General features: G+C 37.9%; 2 protein-coding genes across 3 annotated transcripts in view; both read right to left on the reverse strand.

Annotated features, from left to right (window-relative positions):
* Positions 1-8,119, reverse strand: part of exoc3l2a (exocyst complex component 3-like 2a) — a 30,451-nt gene extending 22,332 nt beyond the window's left edge. Inside the window, exon 1 of the mRNA XM_007257464.4 lies at positions 7,954-8,119. The gene's annotated coding sequence lies outside the window, so the exon portion shown is untranslated. The remainder of the gene's footprint in view (positions 1-7,953) is intronic.
* Positions 8,120-14,188: 6,069 nt separating this feature from the next.
* Positions 14,189-26,742, reverse strand: ppp1r14aa (protein phosphatase 1, regulatory (inhibitor) subunit 14Aa). 2 transcript variants are annotated; one of them, XM_015607938.3, is made up of 4 exons: positions 26,479-26,742; positions 18,619-18,699; positions 17,249-17,281; positions 14,189-15,991 (listed from the first exon to the last, which is right to left on the reverse strand). In XM_015607938.3, exons 1-4 carry the CDS (start codon positions 26,695-26,697, stop codon positions 15,809-15,811), a joined length of 516 nt encoding a protein of 171 aa, XP_015463424.1. In that variant the 5' UTR covers positions 26,698-26,742; the 3' UTR covers positions 14,189-15,808. The 2 variants fall into 2 exon arrangements, with proteins under 2 accessions (XP_015463424.1, XP_007257527.1); XM_007257465.4 differs by having other exon boundaries at positions 14,189-15,988; positions 26,479-26,735.
* Positions 26,743-27,703: the final 961 nt, after the last annotated feature.

The following is a 27,703-nucleotide window of genomic DNA, read 5'->3' on the forward strand; positions in this document are numbered from 1 at the left end:
CAGTGCAATGTTTTAAATCTAAACATTTCATTATTATCAGTATAGAATTGATTTGTAAGTATTATTTAATTTTTATAATTAAAACCTGTCCTAACCGCCTCAATCTGGTCCATGTTAAGTGTTCTGTATCCTGCCACAGTGTCTCATTGTTCCCAGTGTTCCGGTGTGTGTGCTCGTGCTAAGCACATTAGCAGTGTTAGCGTGTGTTGTCTTGGACAGTGGCTAAAGTGCGATAACAGCTTCCTTTCAACATCACTCTCTATGGAGAGTTCTCCTGACTTGCTGAGAGTGAGCACGCACCTGGTACGTATAAAAACAGGGTTAGTGGAGATCATCGGAAAAAGGACACAGATAATAAAGCAACGCTGAACAGGCTGAATATGTGAAGATCTGCCATTATTACCCATTATTAACAAGGTTAAGATCAAGGTTATGGTCTTCAAAAATAAATTAAAAATCTCAATTGCTAGTGTTTTCCTAGATGTATGCATGAATCTTAATGCAGACTATGGTACCAAAATGTCTATTCTTTCACTGGATTTAAACACACTTGGTTGACTATCAATGCAAGGCTGGTCAACCTGTCTGACTAAGCTAAATGTATGGCTTAACCAGAATCCCAAAGCTGTTTAACCAGCATAACCAGCAAGACCACGCTGGTCAACACAGCTAAAACCAGAGCAGCACTGCCCAGAGTAGCAGAAGTGCAGCAAGAGCACAGCCCAGAATCAGAGCATCCGCACAGTGCAAATCTACAGCAGCTCACAGTACAAATCAGTTTTGGAGTCATTTTTCCTGCTGTAACATTACACCGGATTTTAGGGTTCCCCCACCTGGAAAATCCCAATTTAGCCTCTGTGTATTTCCACTGGCAGTCTGCACATATTATTTTAGACAAAATTTGTGGACATTAGTCTAAACAAGTATTAACATCATCTCTATAATAGTTCTATTATATTCAATCTAATTACATTATTCTACTGCTAACTGGATTAGAATATACCTTATAAATATGACACTGCAACATGTTTCATATGCTTGTCTATCTGTTAATGTGCATGTTCTATCTTTATTCAGTCTTTATTTTCTCTATGTAGGTAAAAACAAAGGTGGCTTATCATCTTTGGCAAGCTGAGAAGGACCTTAAATATTAATTAAGATTTTAAGCAAAGTTTAGTAGATGAAGAAGTTAATTTGACCAGTAAAAGAAAACTGTCACTGGCTATTAGCTATTAACATAATCCAGCGATAGATTAGTCCAGCATGTATTTTCATTAAGGATATGTTGCTAGATGTATCATTTTTGTACATCAATGTTCATTCATTCAAAATATAGTAGAAAATCATCCTTGGACAGAACAGACAGTTACCTCAACAAAAGCAGGACAAACAATCAAGAAACAATTAATATATTATTGTCTCCAACAATCTGTAAATTCCTGATTTTAGATCTATGACTAGTGTAGTTAAGATTAATGTTACACACAATATAAGTGTATTAGATACCATAACATTATAGAACGTTATATATGCATTGCATGCTTTGGAGCCAGAGGGAGGAAGATTGATTAGATCTATGTATTTGTGTGTCCATCCTGGATCCCCTTGGGTCTCGGTTTGTGTAACTTGTTTAAATTTTGACTGTGTTTGTCGAATGCTGGAGCTGCGTCCTCTTCCAATATTTTTATCTGTTGTTAACGCAGCAGTGCCGCAGGAAACCCGCCTCATAAATATTACAGTCATGAGAGGAAAGCTCTGTTTATTTCCCTGGTAATATGTATGTGTTAAGGACAGTTCTAACTAAACACTGGTGATTCGCTAGAGAATTCCCGGGTTTGGCCCGGCACTCTGCCGCACAAATGATTCAGTTCGACTGACAAATTACAAACAGGGACATCTGCAATCAGATTTTAAAGAGACTTCCATGCCAGCGATGCCAAAATACTTGTATATTGCAGCTTACAATAATCTCTGGAACATGTGGCAGGACACGAGGCTCAGCTACAAAGGACCACAAGCAGACTCAATGGGGTGTGTGGGGGGTGGGCTGCAACCAGTGAACCCTCGGTGCCCTCATGGTTGAAAAAGCAACGCTAGTGCCCACTATTGGTTGATGCTATAAAGCGCCTTCTAAGGCTCCCTACTAGAAAGTGTCCTATAGGGTGCCTCTTCCACTAGTGGAAATAGGATGCAGTGCTATATAGGAGTTTCCTAAAGTTGCCAGACCATCATCAAATGTGATGTGGTGTTTTAAACACACTTAACATTACAAAAAGCTCATTCCTTACTTGAATTCCATCCATTTCCATGGCACCTTTAGAATGTGCAGGCCCTATGTTGTCCATTGGGGGTTCTCTCCACCATGAAAAACATTTTAAAAGCACAATGGCCCCTGACAAGCGGTGGGATATATTAGGCAGCAAGTGAGGACAGCAGAAAAAATTAACCAGTATAAACATCTGACTTAGAAAAACAAGAAGAAGAAAACTGGTAACAGGGTAATGGACACTAAAGGCTTATTGATTTAAGTCATCAAGGCTCCATCTTGCAACTTCTAGGACTTTTAGGCTATTTATTGGCCCAATCCTATTTCATCCCTTTGCCCTACCCCTCTGTTTTGTGTGTGCTCACCTAGGGGGAGGGTATAGCGATTCTTGTTAGGCTGGAAGGCTAGGGGGAAATGTTAGGGCTATATGGCCCTTTAAACAGAGGCACACTCAAAACAGAGGGTTGTGAAAATCACTGGCAAGATGGTAGCACAAGTAACTAAAAAAAACACACAAATGAAGTATATTCCTTGTTAAATTTACGATAAGTACTATATGATCATAGTTTAATGTGTCATTTCTATTTTCTATGGCCATTTTCTTCCTAACAAGCATAGAAAATTGCTAGTACTTCATCTCAATAGCTAGCTAGCCAGCTAGCTAACTTTCCCTTAATACCTTACCTTACCTTACCTTACCTTAAATAGTGCGAAAGACAACAGAGGCTGCAGCTTTTAAGGTGGAATGGAAAAAAGCTAATTAAAAAACTAACCACATTTTGGAAGAATATATGGTGGCCTAAAGCTAACAAGTTAAGCAGCAGCTAGGTTGCTTTAATTTACTTTACTTTAGCATGCCACTGCTTAGCTATATCTGTATCAAGTGCATGAAGCATTGTCCCAAATCTTAAAGGGGATGATTTCACCTCTTCCTCTTGTAACTCGTTTCCAAGGGAAAGGTTACAATCGATAACAAGGGGTAGGTGTACAAAAGAAAAATGGGATTGGGCCAAAGTATCTGCTGCCAATGTCTTGGTGCCAGATAATACAGGACACTGTTAGAGGTCTTGCTTTGGTGCCATCAAAGGAGGCCTACACAACATTAGGTACCATTGGGTCAATTCAGAAAACCTTTCACTATACTGTACACACTGCACAAGTCTACTACATCTACTGACTAAAATTATTACCTCAGGGGGCTGCTTGGGAATGCCCAACTCTGTGTAAGTTGTGAGGTGTTATCTTGTGGCCAGCATGCTCATTGCAAGACAACATCAGTGTGAGTGAGGCCTGATAGTGGGTGACAGATTAACGGGACATTACATTTACGAAGTTATGTAGGCATTTATCATTCCATGATCCAGGAAGGAACACATTGTAGAAAACCTTACTACCCACAGTGGACAGTCCAGTGACTGGTGGTGTAGGACTAGAAATGTTTGTGTATCCCACAAGTCAGTGCAGCACTGCTAAGCCTCAATGGTACGTGGGAAAAGTCATAAAACACCATGCTTACTATGCATACTAGTCTTGTGTTCCATGACATTTCGTAAATTCCAGTGTATTAAGGAGAAATCTATTGTTACACATAAATAACCAATCAGAAATTTGGTGCAATCAGAAAATCTCAGTTCTGGTTCTTTAACAGTGTCATTGCATAGATTCAAGTGTTAAAATCAATGTGTTAAAAAGCAGAGTGGGTATGCATACATTAAAACATGCTACATTTGTGGGGACTTACAAGAAAGTACAACTAAATACCATTAATGGGTACTGGTTTAACACCTTATCAGACCAGGATTTATGTCAATTACATAAAAAGCTTTTATGTTTGATAAGAAATGTGAAAAGCATAATTGTAATTGTAATAAAAATGGCTTTTTCTGAACTTCATTTTGAAATCAATATTTTGCTGAATACAAACATGCAGAATTTTGGGTTGATTCCTGTTACTGATCTGGAACGTTGGAGAGTGGAAAGTTCAAAAGTTTGGGCACCCTTTTTCTATTTGCATAAATGAATATGCCATACTACTGTATATGAAATATAGCAAATAAAATATTATTGCTAATTACATTATATAGAAGTGTTCTCTGGATTTGTTCCCTTATTTGCATTTTGGTCATTTAATTAGGGGTGTCCAAACGTGTACAGACAACAGTAACTATGATCTATTATAAGCAGCTCTAGTTGAGATTGGACAAAAACTTTGCATTCTAATTGGTCAATCAATGATTTATTCAATCTAAAGTTCCAAACATGTTTAATGTGACTGGCTACATTCCGGCAAATGGCTAACTTTTATGTTTTAATCATATTATTAATTATTATTTTATTTATTTATTTATTTTATTTTTATCGGTTCCATTTTTAGTGAAATGGAACATCCTCACTTGTTGCAGGTGTTTGGGGTAATCAACTGGAACGGATGTTATATATGTTGTTAACACCTACTGACACACTCAGACATACATGTATGTACACACACACACACACACCTGCTGACACTGCAGGAAGATCTCTCTCTACCAGTTGAAAGTGTGTGTCCTGTAGTCAGCATTGGTTCATTCATTCATATTTCAACATGTTCTCACCCCCTCCACATACACAGAGAGCTTTATGGTGTGTGAGGGGGTATAGAGTGTGAGTTAGTAAACGCAGGGATTTCAGGAACCACAGGGCTCAGAACAGTTGTAAATCTAGACAGGCAGTTACATAAAAAGACAGGGCACTCCTCGATAACGTGTGTGTTCCACATAAAATGAGGTAAGAGGTGATGGGTCAGTGTGTTTGTTGAGTTGGAGAGGAGATGGACTGTACTGCAGGGTGTAGTGTGGTTTTTCCTGCCCTTGCACATTAAATCCAGGTCACTTAACGTTCTAAAGTTTTAAAATGTTTTATTAAACAGCCAGCAAAGTTTAAATTAAAAAATAAATAAATAAATAAGCATGCTTAATCAATATCACTGTATTCAGGACTCCCTCCCTGGTGAAATATTTTAATTTAATTTTTGGTTATGTTGAATCCAAAGGTGAGAAAAGTGAGAAACAAAGAATAAAGAAAAGTAATGCAGATATCTAAATCAGCCACAAAAAGAGGGAGCGAATCGAGACACAAGCAGGATGAAGGGCAGGGAGACAAACAAGACTACAGTTACAGTAGTAATACTACAGTTCCCACAATAGTGTGTAAATCCAATGGCTTACAGCTCAAGATTTCAGAACATGTCCTTATGAAATTATTATATTTTCCTAATTGTGTGAACCATATATTCACCTTGAAACTGCATGCGACGAACCGTCACCTTATACTGTAATGATTTGGTACATACTCATACATATAAGTTTTTTCTACCTCTGAGAACATCCAACAACACTGGAAATCATGCAAATTTCTATTCTAGATTGATTTGTCACAAAATAAAACATTGATCAAAATAAAAACAGCATAAACCAGCATACATGGTCAATAGCAATTAAACTTTATATACATATCTCCAGCAAAAACAGTATTTGGTGTGTTTTGGGCTTTGGCATGGAGGTCAACCACCACCACACCAACATAAACTGTCTATCTCTGTCTTTACATCCATTTCTGTCCGTCTCTAATTACTCTTCTCTCTCTTTTCATCTCTCTCTTTTTCTTTCTCCATTCACATATGTCTCTCATTATGTCCATCTCTCTCTACCTCTTTTTTCTGTCTTTCTGTCCATCTTTATCAATCACAGAGAATTTTGCTCTTTATTTCCCTTTCCAACTCACTCTCTCGCTCTCTTTCTCTCGGTCTCTTGTTTGTTCGCTTTTTTTTCTCTCCATCTCTATCAATATATTTCTATCCAAAAGTTCGCTCTCTATCTCTCAATCTCTCTCTCTCTCTCTCTCTCTCTCTCTCTGGCTTTCTTGCTCTGTCACTCTCTTCTTTCTCTCCATCTCTGTCTCTCATTATGTCCATGTCTCTACATCTCTCGCTTGTTCTGTCTTCTTTCTATGCATCTCTGTCTCTGTCCATCTTTGTTTATTAAAGAGAATTTTGCTCTCTCTCTCTTTCCATCTCTCTTTGTGAAGTGATTGCATAGTCGGCATTTCTCTATTTCTGCTGGAAGTGCTAACAGTAAAGTAAATTTGAATATAAGTGTCTTCTGTGTTCAGGAATAAACTTAATTTTAATGAAGTTGAGGCGAGATCTTTAGGGAAGGTCAAGTGTTCAGTGTTTCCCTAAAAGACCTGATCAGTTCTTAGAACTTCTCAGAGTAAGTCTGAAACTTGCCGTCCCACAGACAAAGTTTATTGTCTCACAGGTTAGAAAGGAAGTCTTTTGTGACATCCTCACAACCTATCAGGAACATCCTCATGCTGTTAGAGTAAACTTTTACACTGCTGTGCCATTTTTCTATTTTTAAGATTTTTCCTTTCTGTAGCTCAAATCTTACTTTAGAACATCTAAAATATGCTACACGTGTGATAACTAAAGCAATGTACACTTGTTTAGTTTGATCCTAAGTTATACTACTGAGAAAAAAGCAGGCTGGAAACAATAGGGGTTCTGAAGTGTTCTGCAGGAATTAAAGGACCAAATAATTCCACTTAATGTCCTCTGAATGTTAGAGCTGATTTTTGTTAAGTTTTCTTTTTTAAAACAATGTAGTGGGCATTCTTGGTGTTTACAGTATGTTGTTTCCAAAGTGTTGCTTGTTAAAAGGACGCATTCTGTTAACTTGGATGTATTTGCAAAATTGATATACTGTAGTTTGAAATCATGTGGTTTTTAGTACATGAATACACTTAGAGGCTACAAGTAGCTATTTTAAACTATCAATTTACAATCAATCAAACAATCAGTCAATTAATAAATATGATTCATTTAGAATCCTAGGCACTAATTTTGTATTAATTTTATGGTATTATGTATTAAAGCAGATTATAATCGAATACATTGTTTTAATATAAATCTGCAACTTTTTTATCCCTTTATTTGGGATTTGTGTTCATGTTGCCACCTAAACAAATGGGCATGTGAAGACATATGTGGAAATATTACTTGGCTGTTTAACTGAGGAGATGTCAAATTTAAAAAAGCCCTTCCAGTGAATAATAACCATATATCAATTATTAACTCATTTGTTTAAAGAAATTAATTAATTATTTTTTTAAAGACATGTAATATAAAAAAAAACTAAAATGTGCTTTATTTAGATTTAGCTTTTATTCATATTATTCATCAAAACACATAAGGCACTTAAAATGAAATAATGTCCAATCATAAAGATAATAACTGATTTCTCCCAAAATGGAAAAATGGTTAATATATAGTTTGTTTGAAAGTGTTCAGTTAAACAGTTCAGGTTAATAGCTGAAGGATACAAAATGCTGAATTAATAACATCAGCATAAAATTGATCTAATAGCAAACCCTTTCAATGCAAAACACCCAGAAAACCACAACTGAATCAAAACCAAACCATTAAAACCAGATAAAAAAAAAAACTAAAATTATTGTACATTAGCATTTAACTTCTGTCTCCTATAAGATAACCTGATATTGCTGAACATGTTGAATTTCTTATGTCTAAATTAATAACACATATTGAATTTAAATATTAAGCATATGAATTTCATTTCAGCACTTGATTTTGTCTCATAAGCATCTTATCCAGCATTAAACTCACACATACACACTTAGACACTTACCTTAGGCTATGATAGACAGGCGCCTCACTGCAGTGCCATACCAGTGTGTGAGGGCATACAGGAGTGAGAGTGTGTGTGCATGCGAGAGAGTGTGTGTGTGTGTGTGTGTGTGTATGAGAATGAGTTTCTCCTTCAGAGGTGCCAGAGTGGTCTGGTGGAATGTTAAATGCTGTCGCTCAGTTTGCTACCAGATGATGATGCGTTATCCTGAGGAAACAGAGACACCCTCCCAAAACACACAGACATACACACACACACACACACATACACACACACACATATACATAGACACATGTATAGAACGTGCAAAAACTCAGAGTTGCATTGCCAGCATCCTGATTACATTTGGAGTTTTATTATTTAATGTTTAATTTTTCATTGCAACTGTATTGTCTCTAATGCTTTGGGCAAAAACATTAAATAAACAGGACTGATCACTAAGACAAGATGCAGTCAATCAAACAAGACAGGAGCAATTCTAGTATCAGAGATTAAGGGGTGCACCCAACAAACCCAGCCCCACCACCCCCTCTTTAAAAAAAACATGTTGATAACATGTTCATGAGTTTTTTTGCAAAAAATCACTCTTACATACAGAGATATCACCAGCTTTATTCTAGCAAGTTTCAGTCTCTTTCAGAATGAGCCATTTAAGGGCTTTGTCACTTTTATGCAAATAAGCTGGTTGGTGTGGCGCAGTGGATAACACCACTGCTTGTCAGTGAGCTACCACATCATGTGGGACACTAAGGTTCAATTCCTAGCCTGGGTGACTATGCAGTGCTGCACTAATAAGAGTCCTCGGGCAAGACTTCTAACACTACATTGGCCCACCTCTGTAATAGAAATAACACTGTAAGTCGCTCTGGATAAAAGCGTCAGCTAAATGCCATAAATGTAAATGTAAGCTGTAGCTGCCCACATCATGTACATGCTGAGCTTTTACCACACGTTGGTGTTTGCTTGTGCTAAATGCCAAAACATGAACAAGGTAGTTCATGTTTAACTGCAATAGAAGCACAAAACTCGCTGTTATGAATTGCTGACTTGCCACAGATTCCTCCATCAGACGAAGTCTGCTGGCTTATCCTACTGTGTACTGTCTGAGGTTCTCAACTAGTTGACGGGTGAGGGGTGGTGCCAGGGTGGCTCTATGCAGGTTTCCTTATTGTGACATCACAATAGAGCAGACATCCAAACTCATAGGCTGATAGAAGCATATGATTCCTGACGGCAAACTCTTTCAACTGATTTACAGAAAATGGATGGATGTTTTTTTTTTTGTAATTATAGGGGCTCGAAAAGCATGAAGAAAAAAAACTGTCTTGCTTAATATGTCCCTTTGAGGCTGTCACCAATCTATGCTATGTAATCAATCTATGCTATGCTCTGCAGTTAAATAGTATGGACAGACCTTATAAATAATTGGTAGAAATTATCCTTGGTAGGAGTGTTGTATGAAGGCTCCTTGGTAGTAGTTTACTGGTCACACAAATGGAATAGTCTAAGAAGACTTGCAATTGAAGCATTCAATTTGTGATGGGAACTTGCAGGAGAAAATAGAGCCGATTGCATTGTACCCCTTGTTTATTTTACTAGTGAAAAACTAATATCCTTAAATAAACTCTGCTCTTGAGGAGAAACCAAGGGACACACCAGAAAGGATTTAATTTTATACCCTGAGTTTTTGTTGACTGGTTCGGGATCTATTTAAACCTTTCATCAAATAAAACACTCAGAGTTCTGAGTGGTCCAGTGGGCTAAGCGCTGCCACTATGATCAGGACACCGCCGGTTTGAATCCTGTTCATGTAGCTTGCCATCATCTACCAAAGCCCTGATAGAGCACAATTGGCCATGCTCTCTCCCCACATCACTCTAAAGGGTGACGTCGGTCAGCACGAGGCGTCTGTGAGCTGATATATTGGAACCGAGTCGCAGCGATTTCCTCCGAGTGCGCTGTGATGCTACTCAGCAATGCTGCATCAGCAGCAGTTGGAAAAGAGGTGGAGGATGACTTCATATGTATCGGAGGAGGCATGTGTTAGTCGTCACCTTCCTGGTGTTGGGGCATCACTAGTGATGGGGGGGTCCTAATAAGTGGATTGGCTGATTGGCTGTGTGAATTGGGTAGAAAATGGAATTTTTTTTAGAGCACCAAATAGTTTTCAAACATTACACATCTTAAAACACGTCTGTAAAGACTGCTACACATACCCTTTAAGTTTTGGACATGTAGAAATAAATTATGATTGTTTTTGGTTCATAAACCCAAATTGTTCTTGTCTAGTTCCACAGTTCCTCCCTGTTTCCCCCTTATAAAACAATGCTGGAAGGGTAAATGCTTGTACATCCTTCCTTTAAGACACAAGAAGCACCAACACATCCTTTAGAACTGCTGCTAACAGAACATCATTGGAACACGCTTGGAAAAGAACATTAACTACTGGTTCTATCACACATTGGGTAGCATCACTCCAGAAAGATTCAAGATTACATCCAGTATTACCAGTATCATCCGATTCAGTCCATTCAGCCTGATCGGAAAATACTAATACGTGTGTTAATATGCAAGGGGTTCATAATGAGTGTGAAGAGGTGGGGCTTAGTAAGACCCTTCACTGCTTTGTACACAACAGCAATTTAACTGCAATGCTCTAACAGAGAAAATGTTGTGTTTTTTAATTTGTCAGTTAGAAGCTAAGGATGCAGCAGAAATGATTTTAACCACTTGGGGGCGCATTTGCTACATTTGCACACAGTAAAATGTTGATTTATGGGTATATACTGGTCTTTTCAATCACTTTTATTTAACAAAATGAACCGATGTGCATTTGTAAGAATAATTGAAAACAAAAATGTGTTTATTTTTAGAATTTACTTCCACTTTAACCTTTTTATCTCATCTGTTCAATAAGAAAATAGCTAAGGAGCAATCCTATTGGGACAGCCCATGCCTTTGGATGTAAGTTACTAGCCTAAATGAAAAATTCTCCTTTGTAAAAAAAAATAATAATAAAAAAAATCCAGGACATTAGATAGATCTTCTATTTATGGAAACCAAACACTAACAAAAATGCTATTTACACAGCCCCATTACATAAGTATTCATTTATTTGCATGTTTGTCTGTGGGTTCTTTTCCAGACCTTTCGGTCCAGTCACACTCCCGAGTGTGTGGCTGATAATAAGAATGGTCCTAGTCTGCCCTCTGGTGTTCACCAGAAAACTGGCCTAACCCTCCTGTTTTGCGAGCTATTCCACAAAAGTTTATATTCGTTATTATATTTCACTACACTCCACAAATCCATTTATCATTTAATTTACATAATAATAATAATAATAATAATAATAATAATAATAAAATTTATCTGAGTTTTGGTCTACATTTTTTACTAATTAAAGTTTTTTTATTGTCTTAGCTGAGCCAAATTGTCCAGAACAATATGGGTGGCATAATTTAAACACATAAATAGGCCTGTCATTTTGGTTTGGATGATATATTGTCCCAGATATAACATCAATATATGACATTTTGACATCTGTTAAATTTTATGGCACTTATAAAAGGATATAATGGAATTACAATGCAACTGCCCAATCTTAAAGAGCAAAACATTTATACAAATATTTTTATTCAATTTAATTTAATATGAAAACATAAAATAAAGACACTGTTTAGTCAAAGTTGACATAGCTGCTCATTTCTTGTTTACTGTTTACTCTTGTTTAAGTGAAAACAATACTTTTAATTTTGAGGTCTTGTCCATATAACCTTTTGGACAAAATTGTTGATACCCTTCTGTTAAAGAAAGAGAAACTCAAAATGATCACTAAGAACATGATACCAAACAGCGCTCTGACTACCTTTCACCCTTTAGTTAGGCAGACATCTTTGACATCTTCTAATGGTCAGTGTATTTTCAGTCTTTTTTAGAGATACTATCATTTTTATCTAGGGCTGTTTATTTTTTTTATTTTTACTTTCATTTCAGTGACTTTTGTGCTTTTGTCTTTCTTAAACAGGAGGGTACCAACAATTTTGTCCGTGTGTGTATTGTATGATAGGTCGATAATATACTTTGTGTAAGAGGCCTACACAGGAAGGTTTTAAAAAGTCTTGTAATTACACAAAAACAAACACACACAAACACACCACATTCCAGTCTCACATACACCCAAACACACCCTTTCGCAAACACATCCCATATCTTTGGCTTTTATAAACACATGCATTCCTCATATACTCGGTGGCTCAGTGGTGAGAGCACAAGGTTATTCACAACGAAGTTGAAGGTTTGATACCTGAGGTTTTTGAGCTCTTAACCCACCCTGCTTGTTTCCCAGGTGCTGCAGGGATGGCTGTACATCACTGTGTGGATGTGTGTTGACAATGTGTTTATGTGTGTGTGTGTGTGTGTGTGTGTGTGTGTGTTTGCTGTGTGTGTGTTTGCTGTGTTTGCAAAGGCAGAGGCCACATGCCATTTCTGTCTAACGCAGTTGATGATGTTACGTCACGTCATGTCTGAAGCATGTGCCCTAACCAGTGTAACTGATCTCAGTACAGAACAAAGAAATCAAGTCTGGCATCTCCTCTCAGGCTCACCCAGCTTCCCCCTGAGTGAAGCCTGAACACAGGGTTTAAATGTGGGTGGAGCTTCACTGCTGCTGATTCAGCACTGAAGAGTGTGCTGATGATATTAGGAGGCACTGAGATCAGCTCTGACTGCAGAGTCTGCTTTCAGTTCTTATCTAACAGCACATCTGCTGCTGAAATGCCAGCATACCTGAAAATCATGATGAACTGGATCAGGTGTGATAGGGCAGGAATGTGAATCCATTAATCTTGACATGTTTTCTAATGAATTTATGAAACGAAAGGGCAACACAGAGGATATTACATTTATTATAGCGTATCTGGATATTCATTTTATTCAAATTTTCTTTGGTGTCCTTTTTATTATTTTCCTAACTTTGATTTCTATATTAATTGTATTACAGCTACATTCATTTTAAAGTGAATCTGGCGATTTTTCACATTGTGTCTTAATATAATTTTAAATGGATCAATTTAAATGCTCTAGAATAACTTATATAAAATATAATCTGTCTAAATTGACATCCCCTGATAGTCATGTTTTTGCCCCTTCTCTTGAAAAGTTGACATTCTGAAAATTTAGGGCCCTACTCTGCACTTTTCAGCAGAGGAAACTGACCTGCACACAGACAGAACAGTAATGGTATTTTGTTGTGCATTCCGTTTATTGTTGGTGTAAATGTTAGGTTTGTGCACTGCTGCCAAGATAGCAATAAACGTCTGACTGTTGACAGGGTTCCAAACAGTCAGTGGCGCACCTGTGTTTTCCAGTGCTAAGATAGCAATACACCATAAACTTACCTAAACTCACCACACCTCCAAGCCACCATGCCCATCAGCATATATATAAATCCGTAAGCTTGAGCGCTATTTAAAAGGCGCAGACACAAGGTGACATTTTTCTTCATGATTGGCTGGTGTTTTGTGGAATCTGTTCTTACAGCTTTTCAATATTACCAATACCACTGGCAGAAGCACAACCGCAAAGCATGATAAATCAGACCTAATGCTTTGTAGTTGGCAAGTTTTTTTTATGAAAGACCATTCCTTTTATCCTCAAATTATGACTTGATTCTGCTGAATGTGACTGCGAGTTATCTTTTTATTGGCTTTTCTATCTTCCAATCATATTTCAATTTTTGTAACTTGCTGGTGATCTTTTCTTTATTATTTATGACTTCTAAGTTTCTTTTGCACATACACAACCCAGACATTTTCCGAACAAAACAGAGTATCTATGATTCCCTGTGTTTTCATTAGCTACAGATGCTGTGTTTACTACAAAAACAACAAAGTGTCTCATATGGCCAGGGGGGAACCAAACATTTGTATAAGACTGATAAATAGAGAAGCACATTCACCATTTGTGTCGGACATGGATGGAATTTAGCCTCCGCCTTTAACCCGCCTGAACACACACATACATAAAGCCTTTACTGCCATGCCTGGAGAACAGAAAGCAGAAAGCATAAGGGTCCCAAATATAGTAGCTTGTCAAACCCAGAAATCAAACTCACAATTCTGTAATCAGTCAATCAACCCAGTGCTCTAACCACTGAGCGACTACTGGGAGAGGTTTAAAGTTAGACACTATAAACTTTTTAAACCAGTCCAATCTCTAATCACACAGAGCACACAGATTTAAAGTCACTTCATTCACATCTTTATTAGTTCTTTATAATACATAAATATAATATTAATGCTAGGATTGACCTACGGCTGGTGGCTTAGTGATACAAAAACTTCAATCTTAGGTTAACAGTGATGGTTTTACATTCATTTTAGTGGTCTGAACTACTTACAAAACTAATAGAACAAATGTCTAAAGGCCCTGAAAATGTGCTGAAAATCTCATACAGCTGCTTGTTATCACTGTAAAACTGTAGAAAAAACACATTGCTTAAAAAGAATTTTAAGAAACTATTTTTAAGGACAAACATGTTTGCTAAATTTGCTAAAGGAGCTAAATTTAATTTCAGTGATATAAATTCTTCAGTCCTTAAAGTTTGTTCAAAATATAGTGGCCTATGAAGCAAATCTTAACACTTTTTTCAGGCATGTCTAATAGCACTGGAGAACATCTGAGTTCTTGGAGGAGCAGCTAGGTTCTTGGAGTAACCATGATGATGATGTTCTTCATGGAAATACAATCGTTTTTAGCTTACCAAATCTCTAGGAACCAGAAGAACCAGATTTCTTGCTGAAGAATTCTTCTCCTCTACGACCACTGAAAAATGCTTGAGTTCTTGAAAGAAGAATCAATATAGCCATAGGTACAAAACCCACTGAATGCATATTAACCCATGAATGCTTACTTTTTTTCCAATGCTATTCTCATATTACCAGGCTAAATTGGCAAAAACATAATCAGATTTTGTTTTCCAGGGCTGTGTGCCCAGTTTGAACTTTTTAAATCTGATCAGAGCCATATGATACTGCATGTGGTCCTAGATTGGACACATATCCAATTCCTCAGTACACAACCTTAATGGGAACAGTTTTTTTTTTTTTTTTTTGTTGCATGCACCATCATTTAGCGTTACTGAGGCAGCAGCACGTACATTTAAATAAGTGGCAATAAACTCTACAAAAGTAACATATACATTACAAATATATAAGTAACGCATTTCTAATAAAAACAGCCAAAAGCTGAGTTCAGAGAAAATGATCATGGCTTATGACTTTTGCTCTTCCTTTGTTAAAATGCTTCTGAAATAGTACACAATCACAGCATTATATGTCTAATGCAGTTCTGTTTAATGCAAAGCTGTTAGTGATTCTGTGTGTTTACAGGTCCTTACATACTGCAATATCTGGGGATAGAATCCACAGTACTTTCGAATCTATTGGAAGCTTTTGAGGTTGGTTACATTGAATCTCACTGTCTGCCGTTGTTTTTTAATCCTAGCCTGCACATTTTAGTGTATTCCTGTTTTTACACACCCACTGACACTCAATGAAATGTGATTAGTTGAATCAAGTGTTTATGGAGAAGTACAGAGTGTCTAGGATCAGCTATAAATAGTACTATTACAGGGCAAACATTTGTTATATTAGAAGAATATTAGAAATTCATACTGGTGAGTCAACAGTGTTGCTCTAAAGCTGGTGTGTTTGTATAAAGTCTTCAGATTAAGCTGTTAGTGAAAGTAAGTGAAGTCACAGGTGTGTGTATGTGTGCGTTCATTCAGAGTCTGTGTTTTAGGGGAGCTCAGCCTGCACCCCTTCAACCGGCCAGCACAGTGCACTGTGGGACCCAGCTAGAGCGTCTGGTGTGCCCGCTGCTGCTGCTGCTGGTGGTGAGGGGCATTGCCGTGGTGATGGACGTTGCCATGGTGATGGGGGTAGCTGTGGAGACAGGGGTGGCCGATGCCCTTGTTCTGAAGTTCCTCCTGTTTTTGGAGGCCGTGCAGCTTCTGGAGTAACTCAGTGATAAATGCCTGCTAACACACACAAACAGACACGAACAGACACACACACACACACAGTAGAAAAGTTACTGCTGCCACTTAAAATGTTTTGCATTCCATTCAAAGCAGTTAATAATCTGAACAAGCCAGTGGAGAAAAGCCATTCAGAACAGGTTTTCACAGAATGAATGGTGACATGCCCACAGTTTCACTGCTACAGTCAGCAACTGAGCACGCTAAATATACACTCATTATAAAAGGTGTGAATCTCACACCCAGACAATAATACACATACATCTCAATACACACATAATGCAATACACAGACCTTACTAATAGAGCAAAGCAAGTAGGAGAATAATGCACTGTGATTAACAACCAATCCATTTAGATTGTTTTTAGAATATTTTATCCAATTAAACACATTTGATTTAACTTTGTGTCAGTATGATTTGTTTTAAAACCAATTCAATAAGATTTGTTTCAGCACTGATAAGATTTGATTCAAGTCATCTCCTTTTAATAACAATTGGTACAATATAATTCAGGATTAATCCAATATGATTTTATTTAACATTGACATGATTTGATTCTACCTAATGTAATATAATTTGATTCTGGTTTGACTGAATATTATTAAGTTCAACACTGATACGATGTAAATCATGACTTATCCAAAATGATGCAGTGATCATAAATGAATGAGGTATTTGTTTTTATTTGGTTAGCTTTAGTATATGTTATAATATACCTAAAATTACTTTCCTGCACTGGGTAAACCTGCATATATAAATAAATGAATTAATTAATTAAAAACACTCCATCCATAAAACCCTCAGCCTGTGTGTGTTATCTATTGAGATCTCTTCTACTGGACCTGTACCATGAGTCATCACTTCAACACTGGCCAAAGAAGCTGACCCAGCAACACACACATACACATACACACACACTCTCTCTCTCTCTCTCTCTCTCTCTCTCTCTCTCTCATTAGTGCTAAATGTGAACAGTGTTACAAAACTCTAATGAAAAAGACTGTCTTTGTGCTGATGTAGCTGAGAAACCGAGAGAGATAGAGAGTGTGTGTGTGTGTGTGTGTGTATACAGGCAGTAAATATGCAATTTGTAAATATCTAAGAGAGAAAGCGAGAGACAGACAGAGAGAGAGAGAGAGAGACAGAAAGAGAGACACCAGTGAACAAATGGTCTTTGTAGGGTCTGCGGTACAAGCTAGTGTCAGTCACTGCAGAGAAGGAAAGAGAGAAATAGAGAGACTGAGAGTAACACTGACCTGTGTGCTGTTTGTGCAGGTCTGCAGCAACTCCTGTAGAATAAAGAATAAAGGTAAAATATTGTGGGATATTGGGATCATTTAAACACAGAGTTAACACAGTGCAGCAGACCTCATACAGCTTAGACAGCTGTAAATTCAACTCAACCCAGAAACGTCCACTGCTGTGTTTAGCTTGGTCGTCGTAAACTGGTACAATTTACAATTCAGCACTCAAGTATAAACAGTTCACGGAGGCAAGCGTCACGTAACCTGAGTTTGAACTGTGATGTGTCACAAAGTAGACCAAGCTGGTGCACTACACTGTATGTCCAAAAGTTTTAAAAAGACTGGGTAAAAGGCTATGTATCAGATGTTTATTTGTGGCTGTTCAACCAATATTTTTAATGTGACTTATTCTTGATTTGTCTGAATTGAGCCTTTTTAATATTATTAGAACAGAGACATCCCCTCAAATAATTATGAGGTCTATTACCTTGCCATCTTGCCACTGAATCCTCTCACTTACTGCTGTTTTCCCACTTATCCCATCAGATCCAACAGATATATCAGCATTCTGCCACACTGATGATGTTTTATCAGTTCTGTCACTCCAATTCATCCCAAAGGTGTTTGATAGACCTCCATCACTCCACATTACACAGTTCCATTGTTCCAGAGCCATGCATTGGAGGGATTTACACCTCTTTATCACACTTTTGGTTGAACATGGTAAACATCGGTGCAAGTGCAGCTGCTCTAGAATGTCCCACTCTATTGATCAGAGCATTTCTATGATGGTTTAAACCAACCAACCAACATAAATGCAAAAAATGTAACTGTGTTGATTAAATCCAGCAGAAATATTTGACAAGTAACTTGACTAGTGGAAGAAAGCTGAGTAAAAGCAATAACAGGATGACATTTTATTGGTAACCCTTTACATGGATGGTCCATTTGATGATGCTCAACTGACATTTAACTAACATTCAACTGCATGTATATTAAATGCAATTGAACTAAAAGGTGAAAGTAAATGATTCTCTATTGAATATAACCCTACATCAAACTTTAACCCAAACTCTAATCTTAACATTTTAGCATTGGGTTTAGGGTTAGATTTAAAGTTAGGGTTAGAGTTAGGGTTAAGTGTTTGGGTTTTAGGTTTGATTTATGGTTAAGGTTAGGGTTATGTTCTAATTTGAATAATTTACATTCAACATATGGTTAAGTTGCAGTTAACAGACATTCAGTTGAATGTTAGTTGAATGTCAGTTGAGCATCAACGAGGCCATCAAATGACCCATCCAAGTAAAGTTATTGTAAACCTATTATTTTTGCAGTGTGTGATAAGGCAAGCTGCAGTGTGACGCAGAGGTGTATGATGATACCTGTATTTTTTGCACTCTCTCTTCATCGCTCTGGAGTACCAACAGTTCATCAATATCAATCTCGTCTGGCATTTCGTCCTCCTAAACACATACACATATAATTTTTAATAACATCCCAATATAAATGACTTAAATATCGTGTACATGTTTTGCATAAATGTAAATACTAATTTTCTATAAAATACCACACACAAAAGTATTAGGACACATCATTCTTTTTTCTTCTGAAATCTTATAAGTCTTAAAAGTGAGTTTATCCTGCTTTTGTCTGAGTCACTGTCTCTACTGTCCAGGAAAAGCTTTCTACTAGATTTTGATCCACTGATGTGAGAATTAGATTGCACGCAGTAACAGTGAGGTCAGGAAATTGAAAAATGATCACCACCCTCCTTACCCTCGTCCCTTACCCCCCAACTTATCCCAAAAGTTTTGGATATAGCACTAGCCCATTCCTGGTATGATGCCAATTCTATTAGCAGTACTTTCCTACAGTGAACAGACCAGCTGTGAGTGTGTATATACCGTATATCACATCACTCCGGTGCTGGCATTCTGGACCCCTTCTGCCTGTGGGCATTTTTTTTTACCACTTTTGTACTAATTACTCAAAAAGTTTTGTAATTCAGGTCAAACTGCTCATACTGTGTGGCTGAACAGTTTAAAATAGCACAAAGTCTAAAACATTCAGTGATTCAGTTTACCAGCCATGCAGGGCCAGGACTGACCATTGCTACTATAAACACACAGGCTGTGTTAATGTTCTGTACACATAAATTACTTTCATTGCATAATTTTGGTCTGTTGCACACCCCCCTGAGAAACACACACATACACAACAAAATCCGCTGAGAAACACACCCATCACACACCGTCTCCTGAGACACACTGTATTTCTTTCTCTTGCTCTTTCTCACACACACACTCTCCTGAGAGCCATTACTGCTTCCGCTAGCCACGAGTCTTCTCTGACCTGAGAGAGCTGAACAAAACCTGTACAAACAGCTGGACAATTTACATACAGGCCTCAATAGCAGTTTGCATACAACAAATTAAATCATATTTCAGTGTTTTTTTTGACAAATATTGTGCTGATTTAACACCTTTTATTCATTTTTACCCTCTGCTGAAGATGTAATAAAACATGCGAGTACAATAAAATGGTACACAACTGCTTACATTTAACATTTAGCAATTACCCAGCTAACAATTTTTGGTTAGAAAGTCTTTTAAACATTACAGTAATATCCATGTACCATTTTAGAGCTTTTTGGTTTAAACTCTGAAAAGGTAGTGTCACAGTTTCAGTCTGTTCTGCTGCATCTGGGCCAGGATGCAACAATTAATTAGTACCAAAATCTTTAGGAAAATGCCAGGATGTCTGTCTGTGATCTGAATCTCAAGAGAGCTTGGGTTATGCAGCAAGACAACGACTCACATAAGATATTCTACCTAAGAACTGACATAATAGCCAAGTCTTAGTTATGACCTTTAACCAATAGATATGTTGTGGAAGGATCCGTAGCAGCAGTTGATGAATCTTTTACACAGGTTTAAATTATTGCTTCACAAGCAGATCACACAAGATACTGAAAGCAAAGGTTCACATGCTTTACATACCACTCACAGATATGTAATATTGGGTTATTTCCCCCAATAAATAAATGATAAATAAATGTACAATACTTTGTATTATTTATTTATTTAGTTCTCCATATCTAATTGCAATATATGTGAAAATCTGATTAAGTTTGATATTAGGTCAAATTTATGCAGAAATATAAGCAAAACATAATCAAACTGTGCTATTATAAGTCATGTTTGGTCTCTATGTATATTTACACTTTAAGACACACATGCACTCTTTCTCACAAATCAAACATATATGGATGCCAACAAATAGGCATCCACATATAAACACACACACACACACACACACACACAGTACCCATGTAAGGCAGTGGTAAAGTCTGTGTGGGACAGGAAGTTGGTTATCTCTCTCAGAGAATCCAAAATGTCTGGCCTTATATGGCCCTAACACATCTGCCCCAAGCACATCTGTCAGCTGTGTGTGTGCATGTGTGAGAAAGAGGGATAGCGAGTGTGTGTGTGGGAGAGAGATATAGAGTGTGCGAGTCTGTATATGTACAGGAGAAAGTGAGTGTGTTTTCAAGTTTTGCTATTTTACAGTTAAATTACTTTGCCATGTAAGAACACAAAACTCGTTTAGGTCTAACTAATAATATTTCTGAATATTGCACATTTGCAGAGCTTACATTTAAATTGTAGCTACTGTTTAGCTACAGTGTGGTATTTAGTGGTATAGTTTTCAAGAGATCAATGGCATAAACTGGGGAGCCTAGTAGCAAAAAGCCTCTTGACAAGTATTAACCAAAAAGCTAAATTATATTTGTTTACACCTTATTTAATTGAATGCATTTAGCTACTTTATGTTGCACTCACTGCTAAAACAGATGCACACAGGTTTTCTAGTCTATGCAGATTTCCAGTAGGATAAGGCTTTCTAGAGCAGATACACATGGACCTATTCTAGTTAAAGTTGTTTTTTTTTTTCAGAGGATTGCAATTGTGTTCCTCTCCATCCCAAAGTTACAGCAAATAAAAAATTGGACCATGACTAATGCCAGGCATGGGCTAGAGGGGTATAAAAGTGTTTACTTAAAGAACATCTATAGATACACTTACTGTGTGGGAAACAAAGCACAGTTGGAAGTTGTTCTCTGCATCAGAGCGTGTGATATATTCTGGAATGTATATGGAACTGTAAATTTGTTGCCTCCAACAATGTAGCCTGTACACTTACTGTTTATAACAGGTATCTCGACAACCAAACAGCACACTGCTGTCTACCTGCTAATCCAACACAGCACAGCTCCTTATAAAGCCCTAGCTGAGACCGAGTGAGGTCAAACAGGAAGCAGCGCACAATCATATATCACTCTAGATATAGAGAACGTGTAAATATTCCAGCCATTACACAAGCAGAGAAAGAACAGGAGCTACAGATTTTTCAACACAAACCCAAATGTTCACAGATGCATATTTCTACATTACAATTACAGCATTTGGCAGATTTTTAATTTTACATGATCAACAACTACATTCAACCATTTTCAGTTTGCCACATTTAGCCCTTTGACTTTTAAACTTTAGTCACATAATTTAGGCCACATGTCAGGCCCTGTCCAATGAGGAGAAGAGGTCAGAAATGTTCCTAATGGACAATCCTCACTGTTAAATATAGGGTTGCAGCGGTAACCGGTTTCACGGTATACCGTGGTATTAAAATGCACGGTAATCATACCGTGTGTGTTTGCTTATTACCGGTAAAAAGCAAGCCAGCGGAGAAAGTCACCCGCGCATGCGCAACTCTGCTCCGCTTCAGCTACGCAGCACACAGCGGTGAGAATGGCAGAAAGTGCATCAGACTAGAGCCTAGATTCTCTGCCCGAACCAGACCTGACCCGAGGACCGACCCGAAATCGGGTCCGTTCGGGCCGAGATTTCCCACCACATTCCTCGGGCCGGGTCGGGTTGGGCTCCAGAAAATAGTCTGAGATGTAGGCATCTGTTTTTTAATTATATATTTTATTTTTAAATAAAGCTCTGGTGTGATAATCACAATGTTAATGCTAAGTAACCAATTATTATTGTTAATGAAAACGAACCAAATAACGAAAACTGAAAGTGAAACTTAACTAACTTATTTATAAGCGCTGTTTTCACTCCCGCAGTTCTACAGCGGGAGGTGTTGTGCCGATTCTGTCCGCGAAGCGGGAGTCGGATTGAGCAGGGAGTCGGATTCGGCATAACAGCGGCAGCGCGGCTGCACCTCGCGGTCCGCGGTGTTAGTTGTAAGCGCTCGCGCTAGCCGCAAAATACGACAGAAAACACTGAGAAACTGCAGAATTATGAATTGGACTAAAATGAGCACGAGGAGATAAAAGAGAACCTTTACCTGTGAGTAGCTCATATCAGAACACGCAAATCTCTCTCTCTCTCTCTGTGTCTCTCTCTCGCACGTGAACTTCTCCGCACTGTGTTTAGCTGTTCTTAAAAATCATTTTTATTAAATAATAGTTCTATGCTTCTATGTTAGTGTTAATTAACATAATTCTGATCATATTTCGCTCATTCAAACAGCCTGAAAACAGACTTGTAATCTTGTAATCAACAAGCTTGTAATCAATGTGGCCGTAAAGTCACAGCTAAAGGTGGACATACGTCAAACCTGTTCTCCCATCTCCATGAACACCACCCCGCCGTGCAGCGCAAAGTATGTGTTCAGTTTATAATTTTACCTAAATAACCTAAATAAAACTTCTTTGTAGTCGTGCACAACCCATGCGGTAAGCGCCCGCAAAAGCGCTGAGTTATCCGAAATTTGGGCACGCAGGTACAGGCGTGAAGTGCGTGCTACGATGGATTCACGTGTCCGTGTAAAGGTACTGGCCGGACTGGATGTGAAAGACGCCATTCATTTACATGCGTTAATTTTCAAATTCTGACGTGCCTGTTTTTCATATGTTGAAGGTTTTAAGTAGTGAAAGCCTTAAAATAGAAATCTCTATTGTGAGGATCATGTCAGAAATAAATCCCCTCTTTCTGCAGTATCTGGTTATATACCAACTTTTTTTTATATATATATACACTCTTAATGCCCTTAAGAGTAGTGGGAAAACATGGTTTCCTTCACCTGATGGTGTAGTTTCTACAATAAATAGTTAATTGAACAAAAAAACTTTGTTGTAATTTCTTTAAGGGTCAGTTTAATAATATATGTAACAAACTGTGATACCGTGATAACCGTGATACCGCGGTATTTTCCGAGACGGTTATCATACCGTGAAAATCTCATACCGTTGCAACCCTAGTTAAATACCTTCCAAATTGTTGGACAACAGTTCAGTGTAACAGCACTCGTGCATGGTGGGGTTGGCACTGCTGCTGTTGTGTAATGTGGGATCTCAGTGAGATGGAGAAATGGCCTTATCTCGCTCGGTCACATGGGCTGGACACTGGCTACATTTTTGGAACAAGAAAACACAGGCCACTTGTTTTCTGCAGACAATCAGAAAAGGGGGACGTTGACCAAAGTCTTTGAGACTGTGACAGAACAAGTTGTCATAGATCTGGCTAAAGGTTGCAAGTGTTCCACTTGAAGAAGCCATAAACAAATCTAATCCTGGACCTCTCTGTATTTCACAGAAAAACACTGCCCTTTTCTTTGATTTAAGATCTTGAAATGATTTAGTGTCAGAATAATATGTTAACAATTTGAGAAATTAACTAATTTAGCATTCTTATATGAATTTAGTACGTTGAATATCAAGAAAGTATGACAATTTAAGATACTAAACTGACATAACTTGAGGTAATGTGAGTTTCGGAAAGGTATGTCATTATTGGAGGTACTGTCAAGAAAGTGACAGTAATATAAGGAGGTAATATCAAGAAAGTGTTTCCTTACTGTGAGATATTACATTAAATATCAAGCAAGTGAATCATTATTTTGAGGTACTAAAGTAAAATCAAAAAGAATCTTACTTACTACATCAAATAACAAGAAAGTAAGCCTTTATTGTGAGGTACTACACTGAAGATCAAGAAAGTAAATCTTTATTTTGGTCTACTCTGGTGAAAAAAAAAAGAAATATTTTGATTTTCTACATTGAATATTAAGACAATGTGGATTGTTTTAAGGTACTGAGGTGAAAATCAAGAGAGAAATGTATTCTTTTTTTAGGCACTGAGCTGACTGAGCAGGTTATTATTTTAAAAATACGTGTAAACATTTCACAATGGTCTCACTGCTGACAGAAACAGATTCATACTAGGGGTGTCACGATCTCGATATTTTATCGAAATCGAATCGAAATGAGGTCACGATCTCGAGTATCGAAGACAAAAACAGGATCGACGATCCCTCCCGCGCGCGCTACGCAAATAGCGCAGCGCGCTACGCAAATGGCGCGGCACCAACACAGCGCATCCTATTCATTTAAATAGAGATAGCCACTGCATGAGCGCAGTCGGCGGGAGTGTGATTACTGTTTTTATCTGTCCAACGGGGGAGGGGGGGCGGGGGTTGGGCGCGCAGGTTTTGTATCTGTATCTAACGGAGGGGTGGGTGCGCGCAGGTGAGAGCGTGTGAACTCGCTGAAATGCGTGTGTCAGTGTGACTTGAGAACACTGACTATAGATCACAGTGAGGTGGATTAAAAATCTTAAACTTATAATTGACTACACCTGTTGCTTTCCATTGAATTAAAAAAACATCTTTCTCTCAGATAAAGTAAACACAAGCGTGTTTCTGACTAAAATAAAAGCTTTTCAGGAGAGATATAAGTTATGTGTAAATATTTATAAGACAATACCCACATCACTTATCTAACCAGCCTGTACTGATTTCTGCCCCCCAATAATGCTTTCAATAACCTCTTGTAACCCCTGGGAGCCAGGGGTTACACTCTAATAGCCTTTAATAGTCTTCAGTAGCCTTTAAAAGACTTACCTGGCGGCCGTGGTGTGTCCACTAAACTCCGTAGTTATAAACATCCTGAGGTTAGCAGCGCGCTAACTGACCTGTTTATAATGTAATCCGAGCAGTGCCTCCGTGTCGGCTGTTCTAACCTGCTGCTGTTAGCTGCTTGGGCTGAAAGATGAACTGTAGTGAGCTGTATTATCCGGTTAGTGGGGTTAAAACCTTTATTTGTTTACAGAAACAGTAAAAACGGACTGGCTGAGCTCTGTAGCCCGTGGCTGGGCTGTACTGAAGTAGTGACTGAGTGAAGAGAGCGGGGCTTGTGCTGCTGCTGCTAGTGGTTGGATGAAGAACTGCAGCTTCATGTAATGAGCAGTTTCACCAGCCATCCACACACAGCTCTGATAAACTGCTTGTTTTAATAGTGCACACTGTTGCTACCAAAAAAAGTCACTAGATGGCATTACCATATATATCTTAATAAATAATAATAATAATATTTATAATATTTATAATAATAATAATAATAATAATAATAATAATAATAATAAATATATTATTTAAATTTTATGAGGCATAAAATAATAACAAGAAAAAAAACAAGAAAATCGAGAATCGAATCGAATCGTGACCCTCAAATCGAAAATGAAATCGAATCGAGGATTTAGAGAATCGTGACACCCCTAATTCATACACACTAAAAAACAGAGATACGATATAGGTTACACTTATTTGTACCCTCAAAGGTATAATATTGGTCTTTACAGGGTCAGATGTGTTCTCTCTGAAGTACAAACTCAGGAATGAACAGATTTGTACCATTTATCCAGCCAAAAGGTGCATTCAGTATTCTGTATCACTGTACTAATAAAAAATATATGTTTATATTTAATAATACTTAATTCATTTGAAAACAAGACAATTTTGCACCATCAAGTTCTTTACACATATTTAGTTGATGATAATGGTTATAATCTTTATAATCTTAACTGGAACAAAAAAAAAGACTTTCACAGAAAGGTACTCTATTGTGCCTCAATTTAAGGTACATCCACAGAGACAAGCTTTGTACTCTCCAAATCTGAACTTATTTTTCTTAGTGTGTATAGTGAGAACAGTGGTTCACTTTTACGCAGCACACTCTGTTGATCACTTTAATTCAAGTTAAACGCTGCTTGAGAGGTTTCCCCGAGTTTAAACGCCTGAGGGCAGAGCGCCTCATTTACCCGCGTTTAACACCTGAGGAGTATCCCCGGACCCTCACTTGTCCCGCGTGTTACTTATTAGAGGCGTCCTCGTGCTTATTGACCCGCTTTCCCCGCTCTCTCTCTCCCCGCAGAGCTGCCCTCGCGACTCACCAAACCCGCGTACAGCTCTTCCAGCGCCTCCTCGATCCAGGTCTCCACGTCCAGCCGCTTCTGCAGCTCCTTGCGGTTGTACTTCACCGTCACGCGGGACTGCCGCTTCTGCGCGCTCAGAGCGGCGCGCGGGAACAACCGCTCACCGTCCTCCTCGCGACGCCCGCCGTTCTGCTCCTCCGCCATGTTTCGGGTGCGGGTGCGAGAGTGAGAGGACATAAATAAAGAAAGAGGGGGAGGGGGAGGGGGGAGAGAGAGAGAGAGAGAGAGAGAGAGAGAGAGAAGGCGCGCGCGGAGACGCAGTAAGCCAAGGGAAGCGCGCGCCCTGACGCTTGACTGATAATTAGAAAGTCGCGCGCTTTTCTCTGGGTCCTAATTCTCCCAGCTTTCAGAATTCCCAGCTGGCATTTTAACGTTGGATTTGGTGTTAATTTTAAAAAGTGAATCGTTCAGCCTTTAATAAACCATAGCTCACTAAAATTAGAAAATTCTATGGTTAACAGTGTTAACAATAAACTTACATCAAAGCAGTAAAGCCGAACATAAGGAATGTTACCCACCACTACCAATCTGATTCAACATCTGATCTCAAAAGTTTCTGAGGTTGTTAACTCTGATGAACTTATCCTGTGCAATAGAGAGAACTTTTTGTATTCCTTTTCTGGGGGGTTCTGATGAGAGCCAGTTTCATCATTAAGTTCTGCACTTGAAGATACTTTCAATGATCTTGAATTTTTTCAGATTGACTGACCTTCATTTCTTAATTTTTTTTTCTTTACTTAGCTGAGTAGTTCTTGCCATAATATAAATTAGAATATTACTGAAATAGGGCAATTCATTCAGAAAGAAATAAATAAAAGTCTTTGACAGAGAATTTTAAAATGCGTCTGCATTTTGTCTGCATATGTCACAATACTTTTATACACATCCTGTATCAATAATCTAACTTTTTTTGTCATCTTTGGACATTTCAATAAAAAAATAGCAAAACCACACTGGAATGCAAAATAAAAGTTTACATAAATGGTCGCAGTTCAAAGCTTCCAACAAAATTTGCACAATTAAATTATGTTCAATATATTCCATCATATTAATCTGAGGTAACATGTTATCTATTAAGTGAATTTTGAATTTTCATCCTCTGAAAGACAGTTTCCAATTTTCATCATACTATTTATTTTTTCTTTCATTGACATGACAAACAAACACACGTACAAAATAAATT

The sequence above is a fragment of the Astyanax mexicanus genome, chromosome 1, assembly GCF_023375975.1.
Source record: "Astyanax mexicanus isolate ESR-SI-001 chromosome 1, AstMex3_surface, whole genome shotgun sequence".
Taxonomy (NCBI): Eukaryota; Metazoa; Chordata; class Actinopteri; order Characiformes; family Acestrorhamphidae; genus Astyanax; species Astyanax mexicanus.